The 17,977-nt window shown below is 38.7% G+C and overlaps 1 protein-coding gene across 4 annotated transcripts in view; it reads left to right on the top strand.

The window, feature by feature from the left end:
- Positions 1-17,652, top strand: part of LOC150086925 (receptor-type tyrosine-protein phosphatase S-like) — a 1,004,071-nt gene extending 986,419 nt beyond the window's left edge. For 3 of the 4 annotated variants that reach the window (XM_090372826.1, XM_090372825.1, XM_090372828.1), the window contains one exon: positions 17,480-17,652. In XM_090372826.1, the coding sequence (XP_090228952.1) occupies positions 17,480-17,548 (69 nt within the window). In that variant the 3' untranslated portion in view covers positions 17,549-17,652. The remainder of the gene's footprint in view (positions 1-17,479) is intronic. The other variant, XM_090372827.1, reaches the window with a different exon arrangement.
- The last annotated feature ends 325 nt before the right edge of the window (positions 17,653-17,977 follow it).

Below are 17,977 nucleotides of genomic sequence, written 5' to 3'. Positions count from 1 at the left end.
TCTCTGCTATCAAAATTCCTATATATCATTGATATATAGGAATTTTGATAGCAGATTTGACTCATATATGACTGCACAATTATTCCCAGGTCTCTTTCATTCTCCACCTCCCAGAATGTAGTACCACACAGTTGGTATATTTCTTTTGGGTTACTGCTAACTACATGCAGTACTTTGCAATTGCCAATGTTAAACTTCAGTTGCCACTTCTCAGTCCATCTGCCTAACTTTTCTAGATCCTGTTGCAGTATCAGATTGTCTTTACTGTAATTAACAACCTTGTCAATCTTTGTATCTCTGCAAACTTGGACATTAAGCCTGATATACCTTCATTGATATCATTGATAAATACACAAAACAACGATGGGCCCAGCACCGAACCCTGGTGGCCCCACTAATAATATAAGTCCATGAAGAGCAGTGTCCATTTATTACCACTCTCTGAAGTCTCTCATTCAACCATCCCTGTATCCATTGTAGCAACTTGCCCTTAATGCCATACTGTTCCAATTTGTACAGCAGTCTTCCATGTGCAACAGTATCAAAAGCTTTCCTGAAATCCAAATATATGATATCAAAAATAATTTTTTGCATCCAGTTCCTTTGTGACCAGATCGTAGTATCCAATCCAATTCGTCAGACAAGACCTCCCTTAACAAACCCATGTTGTGTCTGAACTATTACTACAGTCTTGTCTAGGTGATCATGCAGCACTTCTTTAACTAGTGACTCCATTATTTTCCCTTGAACAGAAGTTAAACTAATAGGTCTATAATTATTTGTGTCACCATATGAACCCCCTTTGTGAATTGGGGGATACATTTGCAAATATCTAGTCCATGGGGACCTTCCCCTGAATCTAAGGATGCTCTCATAATAATGACTAAGGGTGTGCATACTTCTCTCGTGGCCTCCTTCAATATAACTGGATAGATTCCATCCCCCCCGGGTGCCTTTTTTATGTTTAACTTCAACAAAATCTCATCCACTTTGTTCTCCATTATTACAAAATCATTTAGATCCCTGTTAGAGTTTAGTAAACTTCTATCCTGTTCTTCCTTACAGAATTCCTCATCTGTGAATGTAGATGCAAAATACTCAATTCACTTTGTTAGCCATCTGAGTAGGATCATCAACAGTTGAATGACCAATATCAAGTGGACCACTCTGATTCATCCCTTTCTAGAGTTTAAATAAGAAAAGAAGTCTCTGTTGTTTTTCTTTGCATCCTTCACCAAGGATTTCTCATAATCAGCCTTCACTTGCCTAACCTCCTTTCTGACTTGATTACAGACTAGTTTATATCTGCCCTAGGCTTCTGTGTCACCTGATAATTTATATGCATTTTTCTTCTCTGCCACAAGCCTCATTAGTACATCTGACTTCCATTTAGGTCTAAATCTTGTGCAGTATTTCTTAGTTGGTACGAAAAGCCTAGTAGCTTCCATGATCATTTCTTTGAAGACTTCCCACCCATGTCATTTAGAATTTGCTGTTTTAAACATCATCAGTTGATCCCACTGTATAGAATTTAAAAACTGTCTGAGACCATTGTAATCACCTTTACGAAAGCAAAAACACTTCCCTTTACTCTTGATGGTAGTTACATCTTTAAGTAACTGTGATCGCTGTCACCTAGTGGTTCCTTTATCTGCAAATTCTTAATGCATGAATAATCATGCTGATAATCAGATCAGGAGTATTATTCCCTCTGGTTGCCCTTCGAACATGTTGATGAAGAAAACAATCCTCCAATAAATCTGCAAAAGTCTTGCTAGCATGCAAGTGACCAAACCATAAGGTCCAGTTAATATCTGGAAAGTTAAAATCCCCATTACAAGACATTCTGATTTACTGGCCCACTGTATTTCTCTTTGTTTGTTGTACTCATCAGAGTCATTAGGCCTATAACACACACCTACTCTCATTTTCCCTTTCCCATTGTTTATGTCACAAAGCTGACTGAACATTGCACTGTCCACCCATGTCAACTGGATGCCCTTCCTTAGATTTTGTGTGTTTCTTAACTAACAGCATAACCCTTCTTACCCTGCTTGTCATTTCTGTTCACATTGTATTCCCAAATTCCAATTCTGCACTGCTTATATCTATGTCACACCATGTCTCTGATATCCCAACAATATCTGCCTTTGATGTCTTGACTAGCACTTCAAATTCATCAAATTCATTTACCATACTTCTAGCATTGGTGTACATTCAAGTATACATACATACACCAGTTGTTACTCCTAACACGGCCCATGTATTTACTTGTTTCATGATGGCTCCCAGCAGCTCTCGAAGTCCCCAGCAACTTGCTCCCTGGGCTGCTGCTGTTCATTGCTGTAGGAGCAGTGCAAGAATCGCTTTCACCTCTGCCTGCGGCTACTGTTAATCTTTTAGTCTGTGAATCCCCCCATGCTAGCAGTTTTCTGACCCACCTAACACTGCCTCAATAGCATCAGCAAATACTCTTACACCCTTTCTATTTAAGTGTATCCCATCCCTGTTGAAGGCCCCTCCGTAGCCAGGTGGGCAGGAGCAGAAGTGCGTAGCACACGCTTCTTGATTAGACCAGGGTTCGAGTCTGTGACCACCAAATATGAATGATGCGTAAAGGTCAGGGAATGACCACCGCATATCCCTGGAGCAATATGGCCTTAGTTGCTAATGCTCCTAAAAATCAAATAATAACAAATAACATTCCTGTAGAAGCAAGCACAGAACACGCTGGAAAAAATTCTACCCCATGAGGCTTGCACAATTTCTCCAGTGTAGAATTGATTGAGAAGGCTCTCATCATATACTCCCTCCTATCGTGTCTGGGCAGAATTGCATACACTTTCAAATTTAGCCCTAACTCTCGACTTTTTTTTCAACATTGACCTGTACTTGTTAAGTAAATCTGCAGATCTCTTACTCTTAAGTTCATTCAAGTCAGAGAGGGTGCTCTAGTGGAAGAGAACATTTGGTGGATTTTTGGCTGCTGTAAAGGGATAAGTATTTTTAATTTTTACCGTATTCTTCATTAATTAACATACTACATTGTGTTTTACAGAGATATTAAATAGGTTTAGTAGCATTCGTTAGCTTCTTATTTTGAATTTAACTAGCGATTTTTGGAAGGTACAACTCCCGGTGTTGGCCCCAATATTGATGAACTAGCCAGCATATTGTAATCGATAAGAAATAGCGTAATGTATATATATCTACAACTGATAGCGTAAGGTATAAAGTAAAACCAGATAGCGTAATGTGAAGCACTCAATTTGGAATCTGTTAGCTTATTATAGTATTATCAATTAATCAAAAATATTATTAATCTTATTAAATTTCATTGTTAATTAAATTATATTTAAATGGAAATCATGACCCAGACTAGAGCTGCGAAGCAAAGATCATGGACTAGCGAGAGTGCTGTGACTCGGGGGAGAAATGAAGGGGGCGATTCTCCAACGCATCACAGTCTCAAAAAATGTGCAAAATGTGTACTGAACTTTCTAAAATGGGACATGATCTAGCCAAGGATCTAGCCTTTGTGTGTGTGCTAGATGCCTAGAGTGTCAAGAAATTAGGTGCCAACTCAACATTCTGATGGGCATCTATGAGAGCTTGAGGTGTAGGGTAAATGCCCTTGAAGAAATTAATTTGAGGGGTCTGCCCATCAAGCTCTCAGCTGCCCAGCTCAATGACAGAGCTCACTCCTGTGTATCAGGCAACACAGAGGCAATATCCAAAGTGGAATGTGCTAGTCCCACAGGAACTAGTTACTGTTGGTGACTCTACTGTCAGGGAGATATACTATGAAAGAAGGATAGGTGGAACAGGACCAGGCTATGTCTGCCAGGGGCAAAAGTTGATGATGTTGTAGAGCAGATATAATCTTTTAAGGGCACAAAAGGTGATATTGTTGTACACATTAGATCTAATGACATTAAGAGTAACAGATCTGCAGATTTACTCAAGTTCAGGTCAATGTTGAAAAAAATTGCGAGTTACATTTGAATGTGAAAGTGTCTGCAATTCTGCCCAGACACGATAGAAGGGAGTGTATGATGAGAGCCTTGTTGAACAATTCGGCCCTGGAGAGATTGTGCAAGACTCAAGGGGTAGAATTTTTTCAGCCTGGTCTGTGCTTGTGGACAGGAGAGACTGTTTCTACAGGAATGGAGTACACTTAAATAGAAAGAGTGCAAGAATATTTGCTGATATTATCAAGGCAGTTAGGTGGGTCGGAAAACTGCTAGCTTGGGGGGGGGGATACACAGACTAGAAGGTTAACAGTGGCCGCAGGCATAGGCAAAAGTGATTCTTGCACTGCTTCTATTAGAATGAGCAGCAGCCTCGAAAGCAAGGCAAAGGAGATTTCCAGGACTGCTGGGAGTCATAATGGAACAAATAAATACATGGGCTGTGTTAGGGTAACTACTTGTAGAAACAGGTGCATGTATACTTGCATGTACAACAATCCTAGAAGTATAGTTAATAAATTTATTGAGCTTGAAGTGCTAGTCAAAACATCAAAGGCAGATATTGTTGGGATATCAAAGATGTGGTGTCACACAGACATTAAAAGTAAAAGTAAAACACACAGACATTAGCAGTGCAAAATTGGAATTTTGGGAGTACAATGTATACAGAAAGAATAGACAGGACAGGAAAGGAGGAGGGGTTATGCTGTTAGTTAAGAAATACATAAAATCTAAGGAAGTGCATCCAATTCATGTTGGTGGACAATGTAATGTTGGGTCTGTTTGGTGAAACATAAGCAGTGGGAAAGGAAAAATGAGAGTTATAGGCCTAACCAATCTGATGAGTATAATAAGAAATTGTGCAGAGAAATATAGTGGGCTAGTAAATTAGAATGTCTTAAAATGGGGAATTTTAACTTTCCAGATACTGACTTGTGGATTGGTCACTAGCACACTAGCAAGACTTTTGTGGATTTATTGGATACTGTTTTCTACAGCAACATGTTCAAGAGGCAACTAGAGGGAGTAATACTCTTCATCTGATTATCAGCAGTGATTATTCATGCATTAAGAATTTGCAGATAAGGGAACCACTAGGTGACAGTGATCACAATGTACTGATGTGGGAATTACTTAAGGATGTAACTACCAACAAGGCTAAAGGGAAGGGCTTTTGCTTTCATAAAGGTGACTACAGGGGTCTCAGAGAGTTTTTAAATTCTGTACAGTGGGATCAACTGATGATGTTACCAACATCGAATTCCAAATAGGAAGCCTTCAGGGACTTAATTTTTTATTATTTTATTATTTATTTTATTATTATTAGCTATATGGTGCAAGGAAACCTGAGGCTTATGCTGCACCAGCCAAAAAAAATTCTCTAATTACCCTGAGAGAGAGAGAGAGAGAGAGAGAGAGAGAGAGAGAGAGAGAGAGAGAGAGAGAGATTGTGTGTCAAAATTAGAAGGGAATCACCAAGAAAGAGAAGAATGATGATATCCAGCTCAGGACCCTGGGTGTGCCAAGCCCATACTCACCAGATGTGAGCCCCTGGGGTTAATTGGAGGCTACTAGGCTTTTCATTCCAACGTTTAGGCCTAAATGGATGTCAGATGAACTAATTAGGCTGGTGGCAGAGAAGAAAAATGTATGGGATGCAGAATGTATGGTCGGAAAACATACATTATCCATCCATACATGGGATACATTATGCATCCCATACATAATGTATGATCGGAAAAGTATCAGGTGACACAGAAGCCTATGGCAGATATAAAGTAGTAATCAAGTCACAAAGGAGGTTAGGCAAGGGAAGGCAGATTACGAGAAATCCTTGGTAAAGGATGCAAAGTAAAACAGCAAAGATTAGCGTTTACTTATGTAAACTCTAGGAAGAAAGGGATGCATCCGATTAGACCACTTAACATAAATGGGTTGACTGTTGATGATCATGCTCAGTTAGCTGATGAACTGAATGAGTATTTTGCATTCATTCATACATGAGGAGTTATTCATGTGGGGGGGGGCGGTGCCAGAACTTTATCAAACTCTAACAGGGAACTAAGTGATTTTGTAATAACTTAGAGCAAATTGGAGGAGAAATTGTTGAAGTTAAATATAAGGAAGGCACCTGTGGTGGACTGTATCTATCCAGTTATATTAAAGGAGGCAGCAAAGGAAATAAACAAACCCTTAGCCATAATTGTGAAGCAGAGCTTCCTTGGACTTAGGGAGGTCCCATTGGACTCGAGGTGTGCAAATTTATCACCAATTCACAAAGGGTGTTCAAAAGGTGACACAGGTAACTATAGACCTGTTACTTGTGTTTCCCCATTATTTTCCCCAGAACACGTTCTGGGGAAAATAATGGAATCACTGGTTAAAAAAGCATTGCAGGATCATCTAGACAAGACTTCAGTAATAGTTAAGACACAGCATGGGTTTGTTAAAGGGAGGTTTTGTCTGACCAATTTGATTGGATACTATGATGTGGTCACAAAGGAATTGAATGCCAAAAATAATTTTGATATCATATACTTGGATTTCAGGAAAGCTTTAAATACTGTTGCACATGGAAGACTGCTGTACAAATTGGAGAGTTAAGGCATTAAGGGTAAGTTGCTACAATGGATTAAGGGATGGCTGAGTGGGAGATGACAGAGAGTGGTAATCAATATACACTGCTCTTCGTGGACAAATGTTATTAATGGAGTTCCCCAGCGTTCGGTATTGGGCCCATTGTTGTTGTTTTGTATATTTATCAATGATATTGGTGAAGGTATATCAGGTTTAATGTCCAAGTTTGCAGATGATACAAAGGTTGGCAGGGTTGTTAATGACAGTAAAGACAGTATGCTACTCCAACTGGATCTAGATAAGTGGGTAAATGGGCTGAAAAGTGGCAACTGAAGTTTAACACTGACAAATGCAAAGTACTGCATGTGGGTAGCAATAACCCATGAGAAATGTACCAGCTGTATGGTACTACACTCAGGGAAGCGTAAAGTGAAAAAGACTTGGGGGTAATTGTGCAGTCAAATATGTCGTTTGCTGAGCACTGGAGGCGGGCTGCCAGGGCAGGGCATGGATTCTTGTCAATGATATATAGGAATTTGCTAGCAGGGACAGGGAGGTAATTATCCCATTATACAAGGCAATGGTAAGGCCACACCTAGAGTACTGCGTACAGGTCTGGAGGCCTTATTTTAGGAAGGATGTAGAGTTGGTAGAACAAGTACAAAGAAGGGGAACAATGGGGGTGCTCTTACCAAGAAAGGCTTAAATTCTGGCTTAAAGAAATGCAGTGCCTAGATAGTAGGCGTTTGCTAGATGCTAGAGTGCTAGGTGCCTGGATAGTAGGCATTTGGAACAAATGGAGGGGTGAAATCGGAGGTTTTTTTTTTTTTGGCTGATTCTGCATAAGCTTACATTCTTGCATCTTATGCCTCTACTAATGCTAATTAGTGCCAACGTTACTTATTTATATGTAATTAATAACTATTTAATTTATTATTGTGGCATTGTTTCGTGTAATGGCTCAAGATTTTATTATTATACTGGTGGTAATCATGATTACTTTTTTAAAAATACTATATAAAATTTTAATAATAATAATTTATTTATCCCTATTTTATGTTACACTTTTTTGGGAGATAACAGAAAAAAGGGAGGGAGAACACATTAGCCAATGGTTTTTAGGGGGATGTTCCCTTAAAAAAAAGACAAATATACAAATATATAATTGAAAAATATACAGTTCTGAAATTATGCAGGTAATGTTGAACAGAAAAGACATAAATAAATTGGAGTTTTTTGTACATTTCTTTACAGAAGACTTCGAAAAGCATCGCTGCTTATAATATCATTGTGAACATTTTTACAGAGAAAAGAAAAATGATGAGACATCTGCACATAAATTTACAAACTATTTGCCAACTACTTTCTTTAACATTTGTACATTATTTCCATGTTGGTGTTTTTAAAATCCAGGAGTTGAGTGGAAGGTAATTTGAATCAGGCATACCTGGTGATGTGTTAAATTAGTAGTTTCTTGAATTGATTTAGTGAAGTGACATTTTTGATTTTTGCAGGAAGTTTGTTCCAGGTTTTAGTACCTCTGTATTTTATACTTTTCTGAAAAGTGGAACCTTCAGGTTGACTTCATTTCTTAAATTGTATGATATTTCTTCTTCATCTATGGTTATGAAAAGGGATCTGAAGAGAGGGGGGAAAGTCTGGTCTTCAATGTATTGTAAACAAAGACTGCCTTGGCTTTCTGTAGCAGTTGGTAGATGTTGAGGAGTCTCACTTCCTTGTATCTCGAACTAACTGATGTGTTCCAGGGAAGGCCCAAAATTGAAAGAACACATTGATTGAGAATGGAGCTGATTCTTGCATATATGGTTAATTAATGTTTTAGAAAAGTAGAAATTTGGCTTTTAAAAAGCCTCCCCTGAAATTTATGTTTATTTAGTGTTTGTGTGTATTGCAAACTCATTAATGTTAATGTTACTTGACAATCCCTGCACTGCATAATAAGATGGAGTTCATCTAATTATACTTGCATAAACATGATTTTAATAATTTATTACATTTATTTTATTTACTTTAATTTTTTTTAATTATAAGAAATTAAAGTTATATTTCTTATAATATTTTACTTTTCATTCATTGAATTTGTGTGCGTTCGTGTGCTTGCGTGCACGCAAGCACACGAACATGCCCAATATTAAGATGCAAAGAAATATGAAATTTCAGAATATACATATATATTTTCCATATTGTAAAATTGTGTACACATTTTACTGTATTACTTTTTTTTAATTTTACAATATGAAAAATGATTTTTACAATATTTAATATAAGGACAGTGGGCAGTGTGCATAGAAAGAAATGCAAAGATATATGTGACATTACATATATATGATGATATCATACATGTTGATTATTTACTTGCATCACATATCATAAGAACATAATCTTCTTCTGAATTCTGTTAATTATGCAGGTGCACTTTTCAGAAAGTTATTTCCTAATTCCCCAGATAAAATCAGGCATAGTTAAAGAAACTGCACAGAGAGGAAAAGAAGGGGGTAGTGTTCTGAAAAATACATAATTTCTGACTGCTACAGATGGCATAATCAAAGGGATTTCAAGCTATATTCTATTGTGATGACTTTCCTAATAAACAAAAATCATAAAATTCAAAGCAGTGGCAGTGGAAGGTGACTCTATAAGTTACAGCATTGAACATCATCTTCTGATCAACCTGAAAGCAGGTGGCCACTAAGTGTTAATAGGCCTACCAGCAATAAGGTTTTTTTAGGCCTATCATAACCCTGATATAGGAGGGGGTGGAGCTAAAAACATAGCAGCAGCAGTATTAACCATCTACTACTGGTATGGCCTTTGACAGAAACCATTTTTTAAAAGGTTTTCCGTTATTTTTTAATTTTTGAAATGAAATCTGATCTTCCCACATACCTTTGCTCACTAATATTCCCTAACTGGATATACAGTATTTTCTGTTTTCATTTTGATATACTGTGAGTTATGAGACATTATTTATTTATTTTTTTGTTTGAGATTTAACTGATGCGATGCAAGCAAATGCATCCATCTGTCTTCTAGGCAATTCCGAATCCCAAATGGCATTTGTGAAATGCGTGATAAGTCTCTAATCTTGTTGTAGAGTTTTGGTTTCAATATCTAAACTCAAAAAACAGCTGAGAAAAATAGACATTCACACTGTATTGTGTCTCAATATGGGAAAATTCAAAATTCCTTGAAAATTCAAAAAATTACGATAACTGTTATTATTATTATTGGTTTCTCTCATTTACTTCTGTTTGGTATATTTTAATCAATTTAGCAAATCATAATTCATAATAGATTACCATTTTGATTTCAGTAAAAAAGCTCAAAATTTTTTATAATTAAAAAAAACCAAAACAAAAAAAACCAAGGTGCCTCTCAGACACCACGCAAGCATACTTGTCTTGTGATTAATTTGTGTGCTGAAAGGAGGTTGCATGTCTTCCTGTAAAGATGGATGAATATTTGTGGACATTCACTACCATCCCAAAAGAAATGCTAAAAGGGAAGAGAGATTAAAATAGATTCAGTTAATGAATACCACTGAAGTAAAGAAATAATGCCACTGAAATAAGAAAGATTTTGAATTTGAAGTGTGTATGTATGTATACATTGGTTGTCTTTGGGTAAATGTTTAATGGGACTGGTAGAACAGTGGCAACTTCTAGAGAGCAGATCTATTTAAAAAAGATGCTAGAAGTGAAAAGAAAAGTCATATGAGCACTTTTCAGAGTTACTACATTGAAAAGTACAACAAGAAATCACTTTTAACTAGCACTGACTTGTGACCAAATCCAGTTCTGAATCACAAACTTCTGGTAAAAGTAATCCTAAAGTATGATTGAAGAACCCTGTGCTGTCAGGATTTGGATGCATAGTGATTTCTTGCTTGCACCAACCAAGTGAAAAGAACCTAATTAGTAAGTGAGAGAGTAAACACAATAACACATAAAAAACTGACACAAGCAACAGATATTTAGGAGATAACATATATTAAATTTAGCAAATACAGAATGTACATAGCCTTTTTCAACTAATTGAGCACAGCACATAAAAACAACTGGCAAGCTGACCTTTGAGTACATAAGTATGTGAAGTCACGGGGGAAGGAAGAGTGGTTTACGGGTAGTTGCGAACAGTAACATGTGTGAGGAAGAGAGAGGTCAGAGGGATAAGCAGGAAGGGAGATGGTTGAGATGGGTGACTGCCGGGCTTGTGGACTATGAGAGGTTCAAAGATTGGATGTATGCAGATGCCACGATCCCTGTTGATTGTATTCCCGGTGACACTGATGTGTGCTGATTCCAGCCAATGGTGAATCCTGAAATTGTGAGAGAAGCCTATGATTTTTGCATCTTGGGTGTGATATCATGGCTCGTCTGCCAATAGTAAGTAGCTAGTGCTGAATGGGTAAAGTCAGCTTTAGTGATGGTGGTCTGGTGGTCTCTCAGCCGGTCTTCCAAACGACGGATGGCCTCCCCGATGTAGCTTGCATCGCAGTCCCGGCACGGTATGCAGTAAATGATCCCACTTCACTTCAGAGGGGAAATCGGTGTTTTTGGAGGGGAGGGAGTATGTGGATTGGAGTTTCTGTTCCTGTCACTCCAATGCACAACGTCATACCATCACCCGTTCACTAATGAACAGAGCTTGGATGCATTGCTCCAACTCTATCGGCACACAATAAGAAATATATAAGGTCAAGTTGGATCTCAGAAAAAGCAGCTACCCTGAGCAGATCCTTAACTACTGGGAATTACGGACATCACACCATCACAGCACTGGACACTCTTCATCAGATGCCCGACAACCTGGGGAAATCAGTGTTTTCAGAGGGGGGGGGTATGTGGATTGGAGTTTCGTTCCAGTTATTTGAACGGTGTGGATGTTGTAGCAGTGAAGGATTCTGGTTATGCCATGCATAGAGCAGGGTAAAGTGGGATGCGGGCGATGCCTGTGAACCTGGAAGTGTCAGGTTGTCGGGCATCTGATGAAGAGCATCCGGTGCTGTGACGGCATGATGTCCATAGTTCCCAGTAGTTAAGGGTAGCCACATTTCTGAGGTCCAACTTGACCGTATGTATTTCTTTGTGTGTGCCAGTAGCATTGGAGCAATGTGTCCAAGCCCTGTTCATTAGTGAACGGGTGATGTGACTTTGTGCATTGGAGTGACAAGAACAGAAACTCCAATTCACATATCCCCCTACCTCTGAAGTGGAGTGGGATCATTTACTGCATACCATGCAGGGACTGCGATGCAAGCTACATTGGGGAAGCCATCCATCATTTGGAAGACTGGCTGAGGGACCACCATCACTAAAGCTGACTTAAACCATTCAGCACTAGCTGCTCACTATTGACAGGAGAGCTATGATATCACACCCAAGGATGCAAAAATCATAGGCTTCTCTTGCAATTTCAGGACTCACTGTTGGCTGGAATCAGCACACATCAGTGTCACTGGTAATACAATGAACAGGGACTGTGGCACCCACATACATCCAATCTTTGAACCTCTCATAGTCCACAAGCTTGGCAGTCACCTACAATGGCAGTCACCCATCTCAACTATCTCCCTTCCTTCTTTTCCCTCTGCCCTCTCTCTCTTCTTCACCCACATCACTGTTCACAACTTCCTGTAAACCACTCTCCCTTCCTCTGTGACCTCGCGTACTTACGTTCTTGAAGGTCAGCTACAGCACATAAAAACAACTTCTTGCCAGTGCTCAATTAGTTGAAAAAAGGCTACATACAGTAGCTGAAAGCTTCTATGTATGTTCTGTATTTGCTAAATTTAATATATGTTATCTCCTAAATAATATCTGTGCTTTGTGTCAGTTTTTTATGTGTTACTGTGTTTACTCTCTCACTTACTAATTAAGTTACTAATTAGGTCCTTGAGGTTGTCACAGATATTCTCTCAGATATGCCAGATAAGCTTCCTTGCTATCTGGGAGTCTAAAATGCTGATGGAACTGATATTCAAGTGACACTCAAGTCAAGTGGACGCAATTTTGGCAAAGTTCAGATGGTCTGTGACAGCCAAATCCTCTGTTAGCTTCTTCACGTTGGTGGGACTGTTAGTAATCCTGGGTATAACCCCCATGCTCAAGCATACTTAGGATGACCATCCAGGTGTGAACCAACGTAAACAGCGGTCGAGGTGTGGTGCCCACATCACATAGAGGAATGCCGCTCCTCTGTGTTACCAGGCAATACTAGCTGGTAGATGTCTCTCATCAACAGGTGCAATACCACAACTTTGCTTATTGGAGGCTTGAAGTGGTGGAACCCATGATTAGTCTCCAGACCTAAGTTCTGGTCAACCCTTCCCCATCTCTTCCATCATGCAGTATGACTAATGACTTTTGAGGTTATGATGGACATCGTGGTGAGATCCAATCTTCCTTACATTTCGAGGGTACAGCTCTAAAATGGTGTTTGCAGGCTGGCTGCTAGTTAGTTAGCACACTGGACTGGAGGGAGTCCGAGTAGTGCATATGCAGGGGACATTGTCGAGGCCACGTTATGTCAAGGATCTTTTTTTTTTTTTTTGTAGTTGTTGGCGCATCGGATTCTGTGGCCATAATGCACCTCCCAAAGTTTTTTTGCAGTACTTTGATCCAAGCCCGAGGTGGGATTCGAACCCGCGACCTTTGGGTTGCCAGGCAGGCACTTTACTCACCCGGCTAGCCTGGTCGGCTTGTCAAGGATCTGGGTATATTCTTACCATGTGTATGCCATATCCAAAAATCTCATTACTTCGTACAGCATGTCTTCCCCCCCCCACACACTTTTTCTTACTATTAAATACACCATGAATTGTCAAACTAATAGAGTAAGCTTATCTGCGAAAAGATCTAAACCTCCCAAACACTTCCTAGTTAATTTCACAAATATACGTGGTCTCAATTCTAATCTCAACAATGTCCGTTTCCACTTTCAGTCTGCAAAACCCCATATACTCTTCTGACAGAATCTCAGTTATTGGTTGATTCAACTACTGCTCATCTCAGTTGCCCAAACTATTCACTGTATGATTCCTTTTGCCTCATAGATGGTACTTGTGCATATGTCCATTGCAATATTCCCTGTCAGAGACTTGGTAATTTGGAATCTCCTCTTTCGATCTTTTCTGGCTTAAAATCTCTCTGCCTCATTGTGTTAAATTCATCTGTTGTCTCTACCATTCTCCCAACTCCAGTAATCAATTGGAGCTCTTTGACTTCCTCTCTTTGCAGCTTGACTTTCTCCAGTCCAACTTTCTTAACAGTGAAGTAATTTTCCTTGGTGATTTTAATGTTCACAGCTCCAGCTGGCTTCGGTTTTCTAGTCATACTGACCCAGCTGGTCGGTATGCCGAGGCTTTTGCAATTACTATTGACCTTGCACAGATTGTTCATTTACCTACAAGAATACCGGACAATCCTAACCAACACACTTGATCTTTTTTTTTCACAAACAACCCTTCTAAGTACACAGTCAAAGTGAGTAGTCCTTTAGGCACCTCAGATCACGACTTGGTGATTGTCTCTTCTCCAATGGAGCCTTTATCTCATGGCTATTCCCAACCTCGTGTTGTTTGGCATTACAAGAATACAAAATGGGATGACCTGCGAGATTTCTTTTTTTCTTTTCAAAACTTCTGATGTCAGCATTTGCTCAGATCGTGTCAGTGAAATTATTCTTGAAGCAATGGAATCCTTTATCCCACACTACACTTTAAAATCTCGTCCTTTATCTAAACCTTGGTTTTCCAATAAATATGCTAAGGCTGTTCAAGAGAAGAATGTTGCATATCGTAATTGATTTGTTTCCAATTCTTCAGTTTCATTTTCTGCCTACACCAAAGCTCACAACAATTGTAAAGCAGTTATTAATCAGTCCAAACTAGATTTTCAACAGGCTAAGAGTAGATAACTTGCTTCTTGCCCTAATGGTAGCCGAGCATTCTGGTCTCTTGCCAAAGTCTTCTAAAGTCCAACTTGCATGCTCTTTGCACCAGACGAGTCTTTTACACCGATGAACCTTGGTTAGGAGAGGATGCAGTAGGGTTCGTCTGCTGGTATAGCCCATATGTGCAAGTGTGCAACGCATCGTCATGCCAGATATTGTTCCAGGATGGCCCATGTTGCATTAGGTAGTTAAGTCTTCAACAATGCTGTGCATGTATGTGTCATCGGACCCAGCGCTCACCTCTAACATCAACATTTCACTGACCTTTGCAGTTTTGGTCGGGTCGTTTGACCATTTTGACACCAGTCCCAGTACACTTTAACTACAGTGGCTCTTGAACACCCCACCAGTTCAGCCATTTGGGAAATCGAGGCACCAGCTGATCGAGCGCCCACCCCAAATCTGTCCTTCATCAAAGTCCAATAAATCCTTCCTTTTACCCATCACTCTAAGAATTTTACCAACCACTGACACCTTATCTATGCTATGTAGGTCGACTAACTCCGCACTCTCGTACCACACATGATCAGTGGGTTGCATTCAGTTTTTATAGGGGTGGTCATAATTCCGTGATCACTCAGTATATCCCATCTAACAAATGCATTTCGTACATTTCTGCAATCCACAGTGCAATGCAAAACATTATTTGCAAAATTGACAAGTGATGTAGTTTTTTTGACTCCCCACTGTGTGGGTATATATATATATATCATTATTATTCCACGTCATGCTTGGCATTTTAACAATTCCTCACAGCAGTGTTGAGCATGAGAGGATGTAAACAATCCTATTGCTGTATTTTAATATCAAATGTGTATGCTATGCTGTTCGTAGCAGAGTGGTCATCACAAGGGCACAGAAGTACATGCATTTGAGTGGATGTGGGTCAAGCCCATGTGACTATTAAACACTGTGATGTTCTTGTATTCTCTCTATTTTGTGAACTCCTCCGAACTTATATGGTCATAAGGAGATAAACAGAAATTTTATATTTATTACTTTTTTGATGTTTAAACATCTTTGGCGGCACATACTAAATTTTGGACGGTAGTAAAATGAATTTGTCATGATTTTGCGACGTCGAAATGATGTCATTTCCATTTCAAAACAAAGCAAAACGGAGTCGGGAGAATAGATCATGCAAAGGATCATTGGAGGTGATCTTGGATGTGCTCAGAGCTGTCATAAACCAGCCGGTGGCAAAAAAATTTTTATGATTTGGGGCATACCACTTAGGTGGCTTTGGACTAACCATTGTCACCTGTGGCAGAAACCTTTTGGTAACTAGAGAAATGGATATCTTGCAAAATTTAAAGTAAAGTATTTAAAGCAAAGGACCAGGTTGCAGAAAAACATTTATGATTCGGGGCAACCACTTAGATGGCTTTGGGCTAACCATTGCTCCTGGATGCACCTCAGCCTTACCAGTTGTAGTGCATGTAATGAAAGCATTACAGTACCTGTCTGTATTATTGAAGCGGTTGTATATTTCCATCAAGAGGTGAATCATAAATGTTTTTCTGCAACCAGCTGGGCCGGTCAAAATATTTGAATCGGTTTGCGATTGGGAGATAACAGACTCCAAATTACATGTCTGAGTAGAATCTTTTGCTTGTCACTGGCCATTCTCATTAAGTTGCAGAAGTCCTCATTGGTCATCAAGTTTTCGTGTTTCTTTGCAGTTGCACTGAATCAATTGAGCACGGCAAGCTTTAGATCCTCATTCATCTTTCTGTTTGGATGATTATAAAAGTTTTGAAAGGGGTTTTCTTCTTGCAGTTGTGTTACAGGGCTATGTAGGTCATTACTGCATGCTTTGTCAGGGTCAACGTCATCTTGATACATAATCTTCCATATTTCAATTGTTTTGCAAATGTCCAAGTCTGATTCATACAATTTACGATATAGTATGAGCTTTTCATTATTGTCATAGATCTTGACATATTTCATCTCTGACAGTATCTTTGTTTCCTCATTGTGAATTGGAATGTGCAGCGTTACCATCTTGTGCTTGTACTCATTGAGATCCTGAGCCAAGTCATAGTTTCGATAGCATATTATGCATGGATACCGTTGTTTCTTGCAGATCTCGTAGTGCTGCATGTGTAATTTGCGACAAAGCATGACAGAGTAACACGATCCAACATGATAGTATGGTTGTAATAATACAAATACATGTATTGCTGCAATCATACTTTCAACAAATGGCTATTGGCCTAACCTCTTCCAAACATTGATTCGGTAGATTAAGCAGCGGGCGTGTGTATCCTATTTATCACTAACATTGATTCGGTACAGTAAGTAGCGGGCGTGAGCATAAATCACATCGTTCATGATTTCAGTGTTCAAAATTTAGTAGGTGTCGTCAGTTATTTGTTAGTTATTTGGTTTTTAGGAGCATTAGCAACTAAGGCCATATTGCTCCGGAATATGCGGTGGTCATTCCCTGACCTTTCCGCATCCCCCATACTTAGTGGTGACGAGCTCGAACCCCAGTCTAATCAAGAAGCATGTGCTACGCACTGCTGCTCCTTCCCACCTGGCTATGGAGGCGCCTGAGTAGGTGTCATCAAAGATGTTTACACATAAAACTCAAGTGTACCGTACAGTGTACACATGCAATTTTTTTTTTTTTTAATTCAATTTCAAGTCCAAAGTCTGGATTTTAAAAAATATCCTGCTTACGTTTACTCCATAATCTTACCAACCACAGAAATTAATCTGACTGGTCTTTCATATGCTCATCACTTCTGATGCCCCATTTTTCCATATGCAATGAGAAAATATTAGCATTTCTCTAGTCAAAAAAAAAAAAAAAAAGTTAAGGTAATTCTTAGCCCAAATGTTCCAAATAAATTGTAGCTTATTTGGGACTTTTTTGTTTTATTTCAGTGTATTTAAATGTTATTTATATTATTATTTTTTTTTAATGATATATATATCTGTATACTTTCTAGGAACAATTTCATTTTTGCCATGAAGTTGCCTTAGAACTGGCAGAATCCCTGTCTTTCTTTCAGTGGTAATCTGAAGATTTTGGACCAATGGATATTTTAACTATTTAACTTGTATACTTTTTAGTAATGATTATAATTCCTAAATGAAAATGACCAGCTGTACAAAAGAAGAGTTATATTTAAGGAATGATGAGCTGCATGTGTATATTTTGTGCCAGCATTAAAAATCCTGAGTGAAATATAATGAAAATAAGTCAGGCATTATATGTATACTATTAAAACATTACTGTGTATTTCTTATGTATCCCAATTTATTTGAAGTTTAAAGATCCAATATCAAAGCATTTATTTAAATTGTAAAATAAAGTCATTTTATGAATAATATAGCAGATTATTTTAACTAGTAACCATTATTCAGTTGTGAAATCACAGAAGTAAATGGCATGCACACACACACACACACACACACACACACACACTTTTTTTTTTTTTTAATAT

This window comes from Mastigoproctus giganteus, chromosome 4 (assembly GCF_048544385.1).
Source record: "Mastigoproctus giganteus isolate SK-2022 chromosome 4, ASM4854438v1, whole genome shotgun sequence".
In the NCBI taxonomy this organism is placed as follows: Eukaryota; Metazoa; Arthropoda; class Arachnida; order Uropygi; family Thelyphonidae; genus Mastigoproctus; species Mastigoproctus giganteus.
This window is presented reverse-complemented; position numbering and strand designations above follow the sequence as displayed.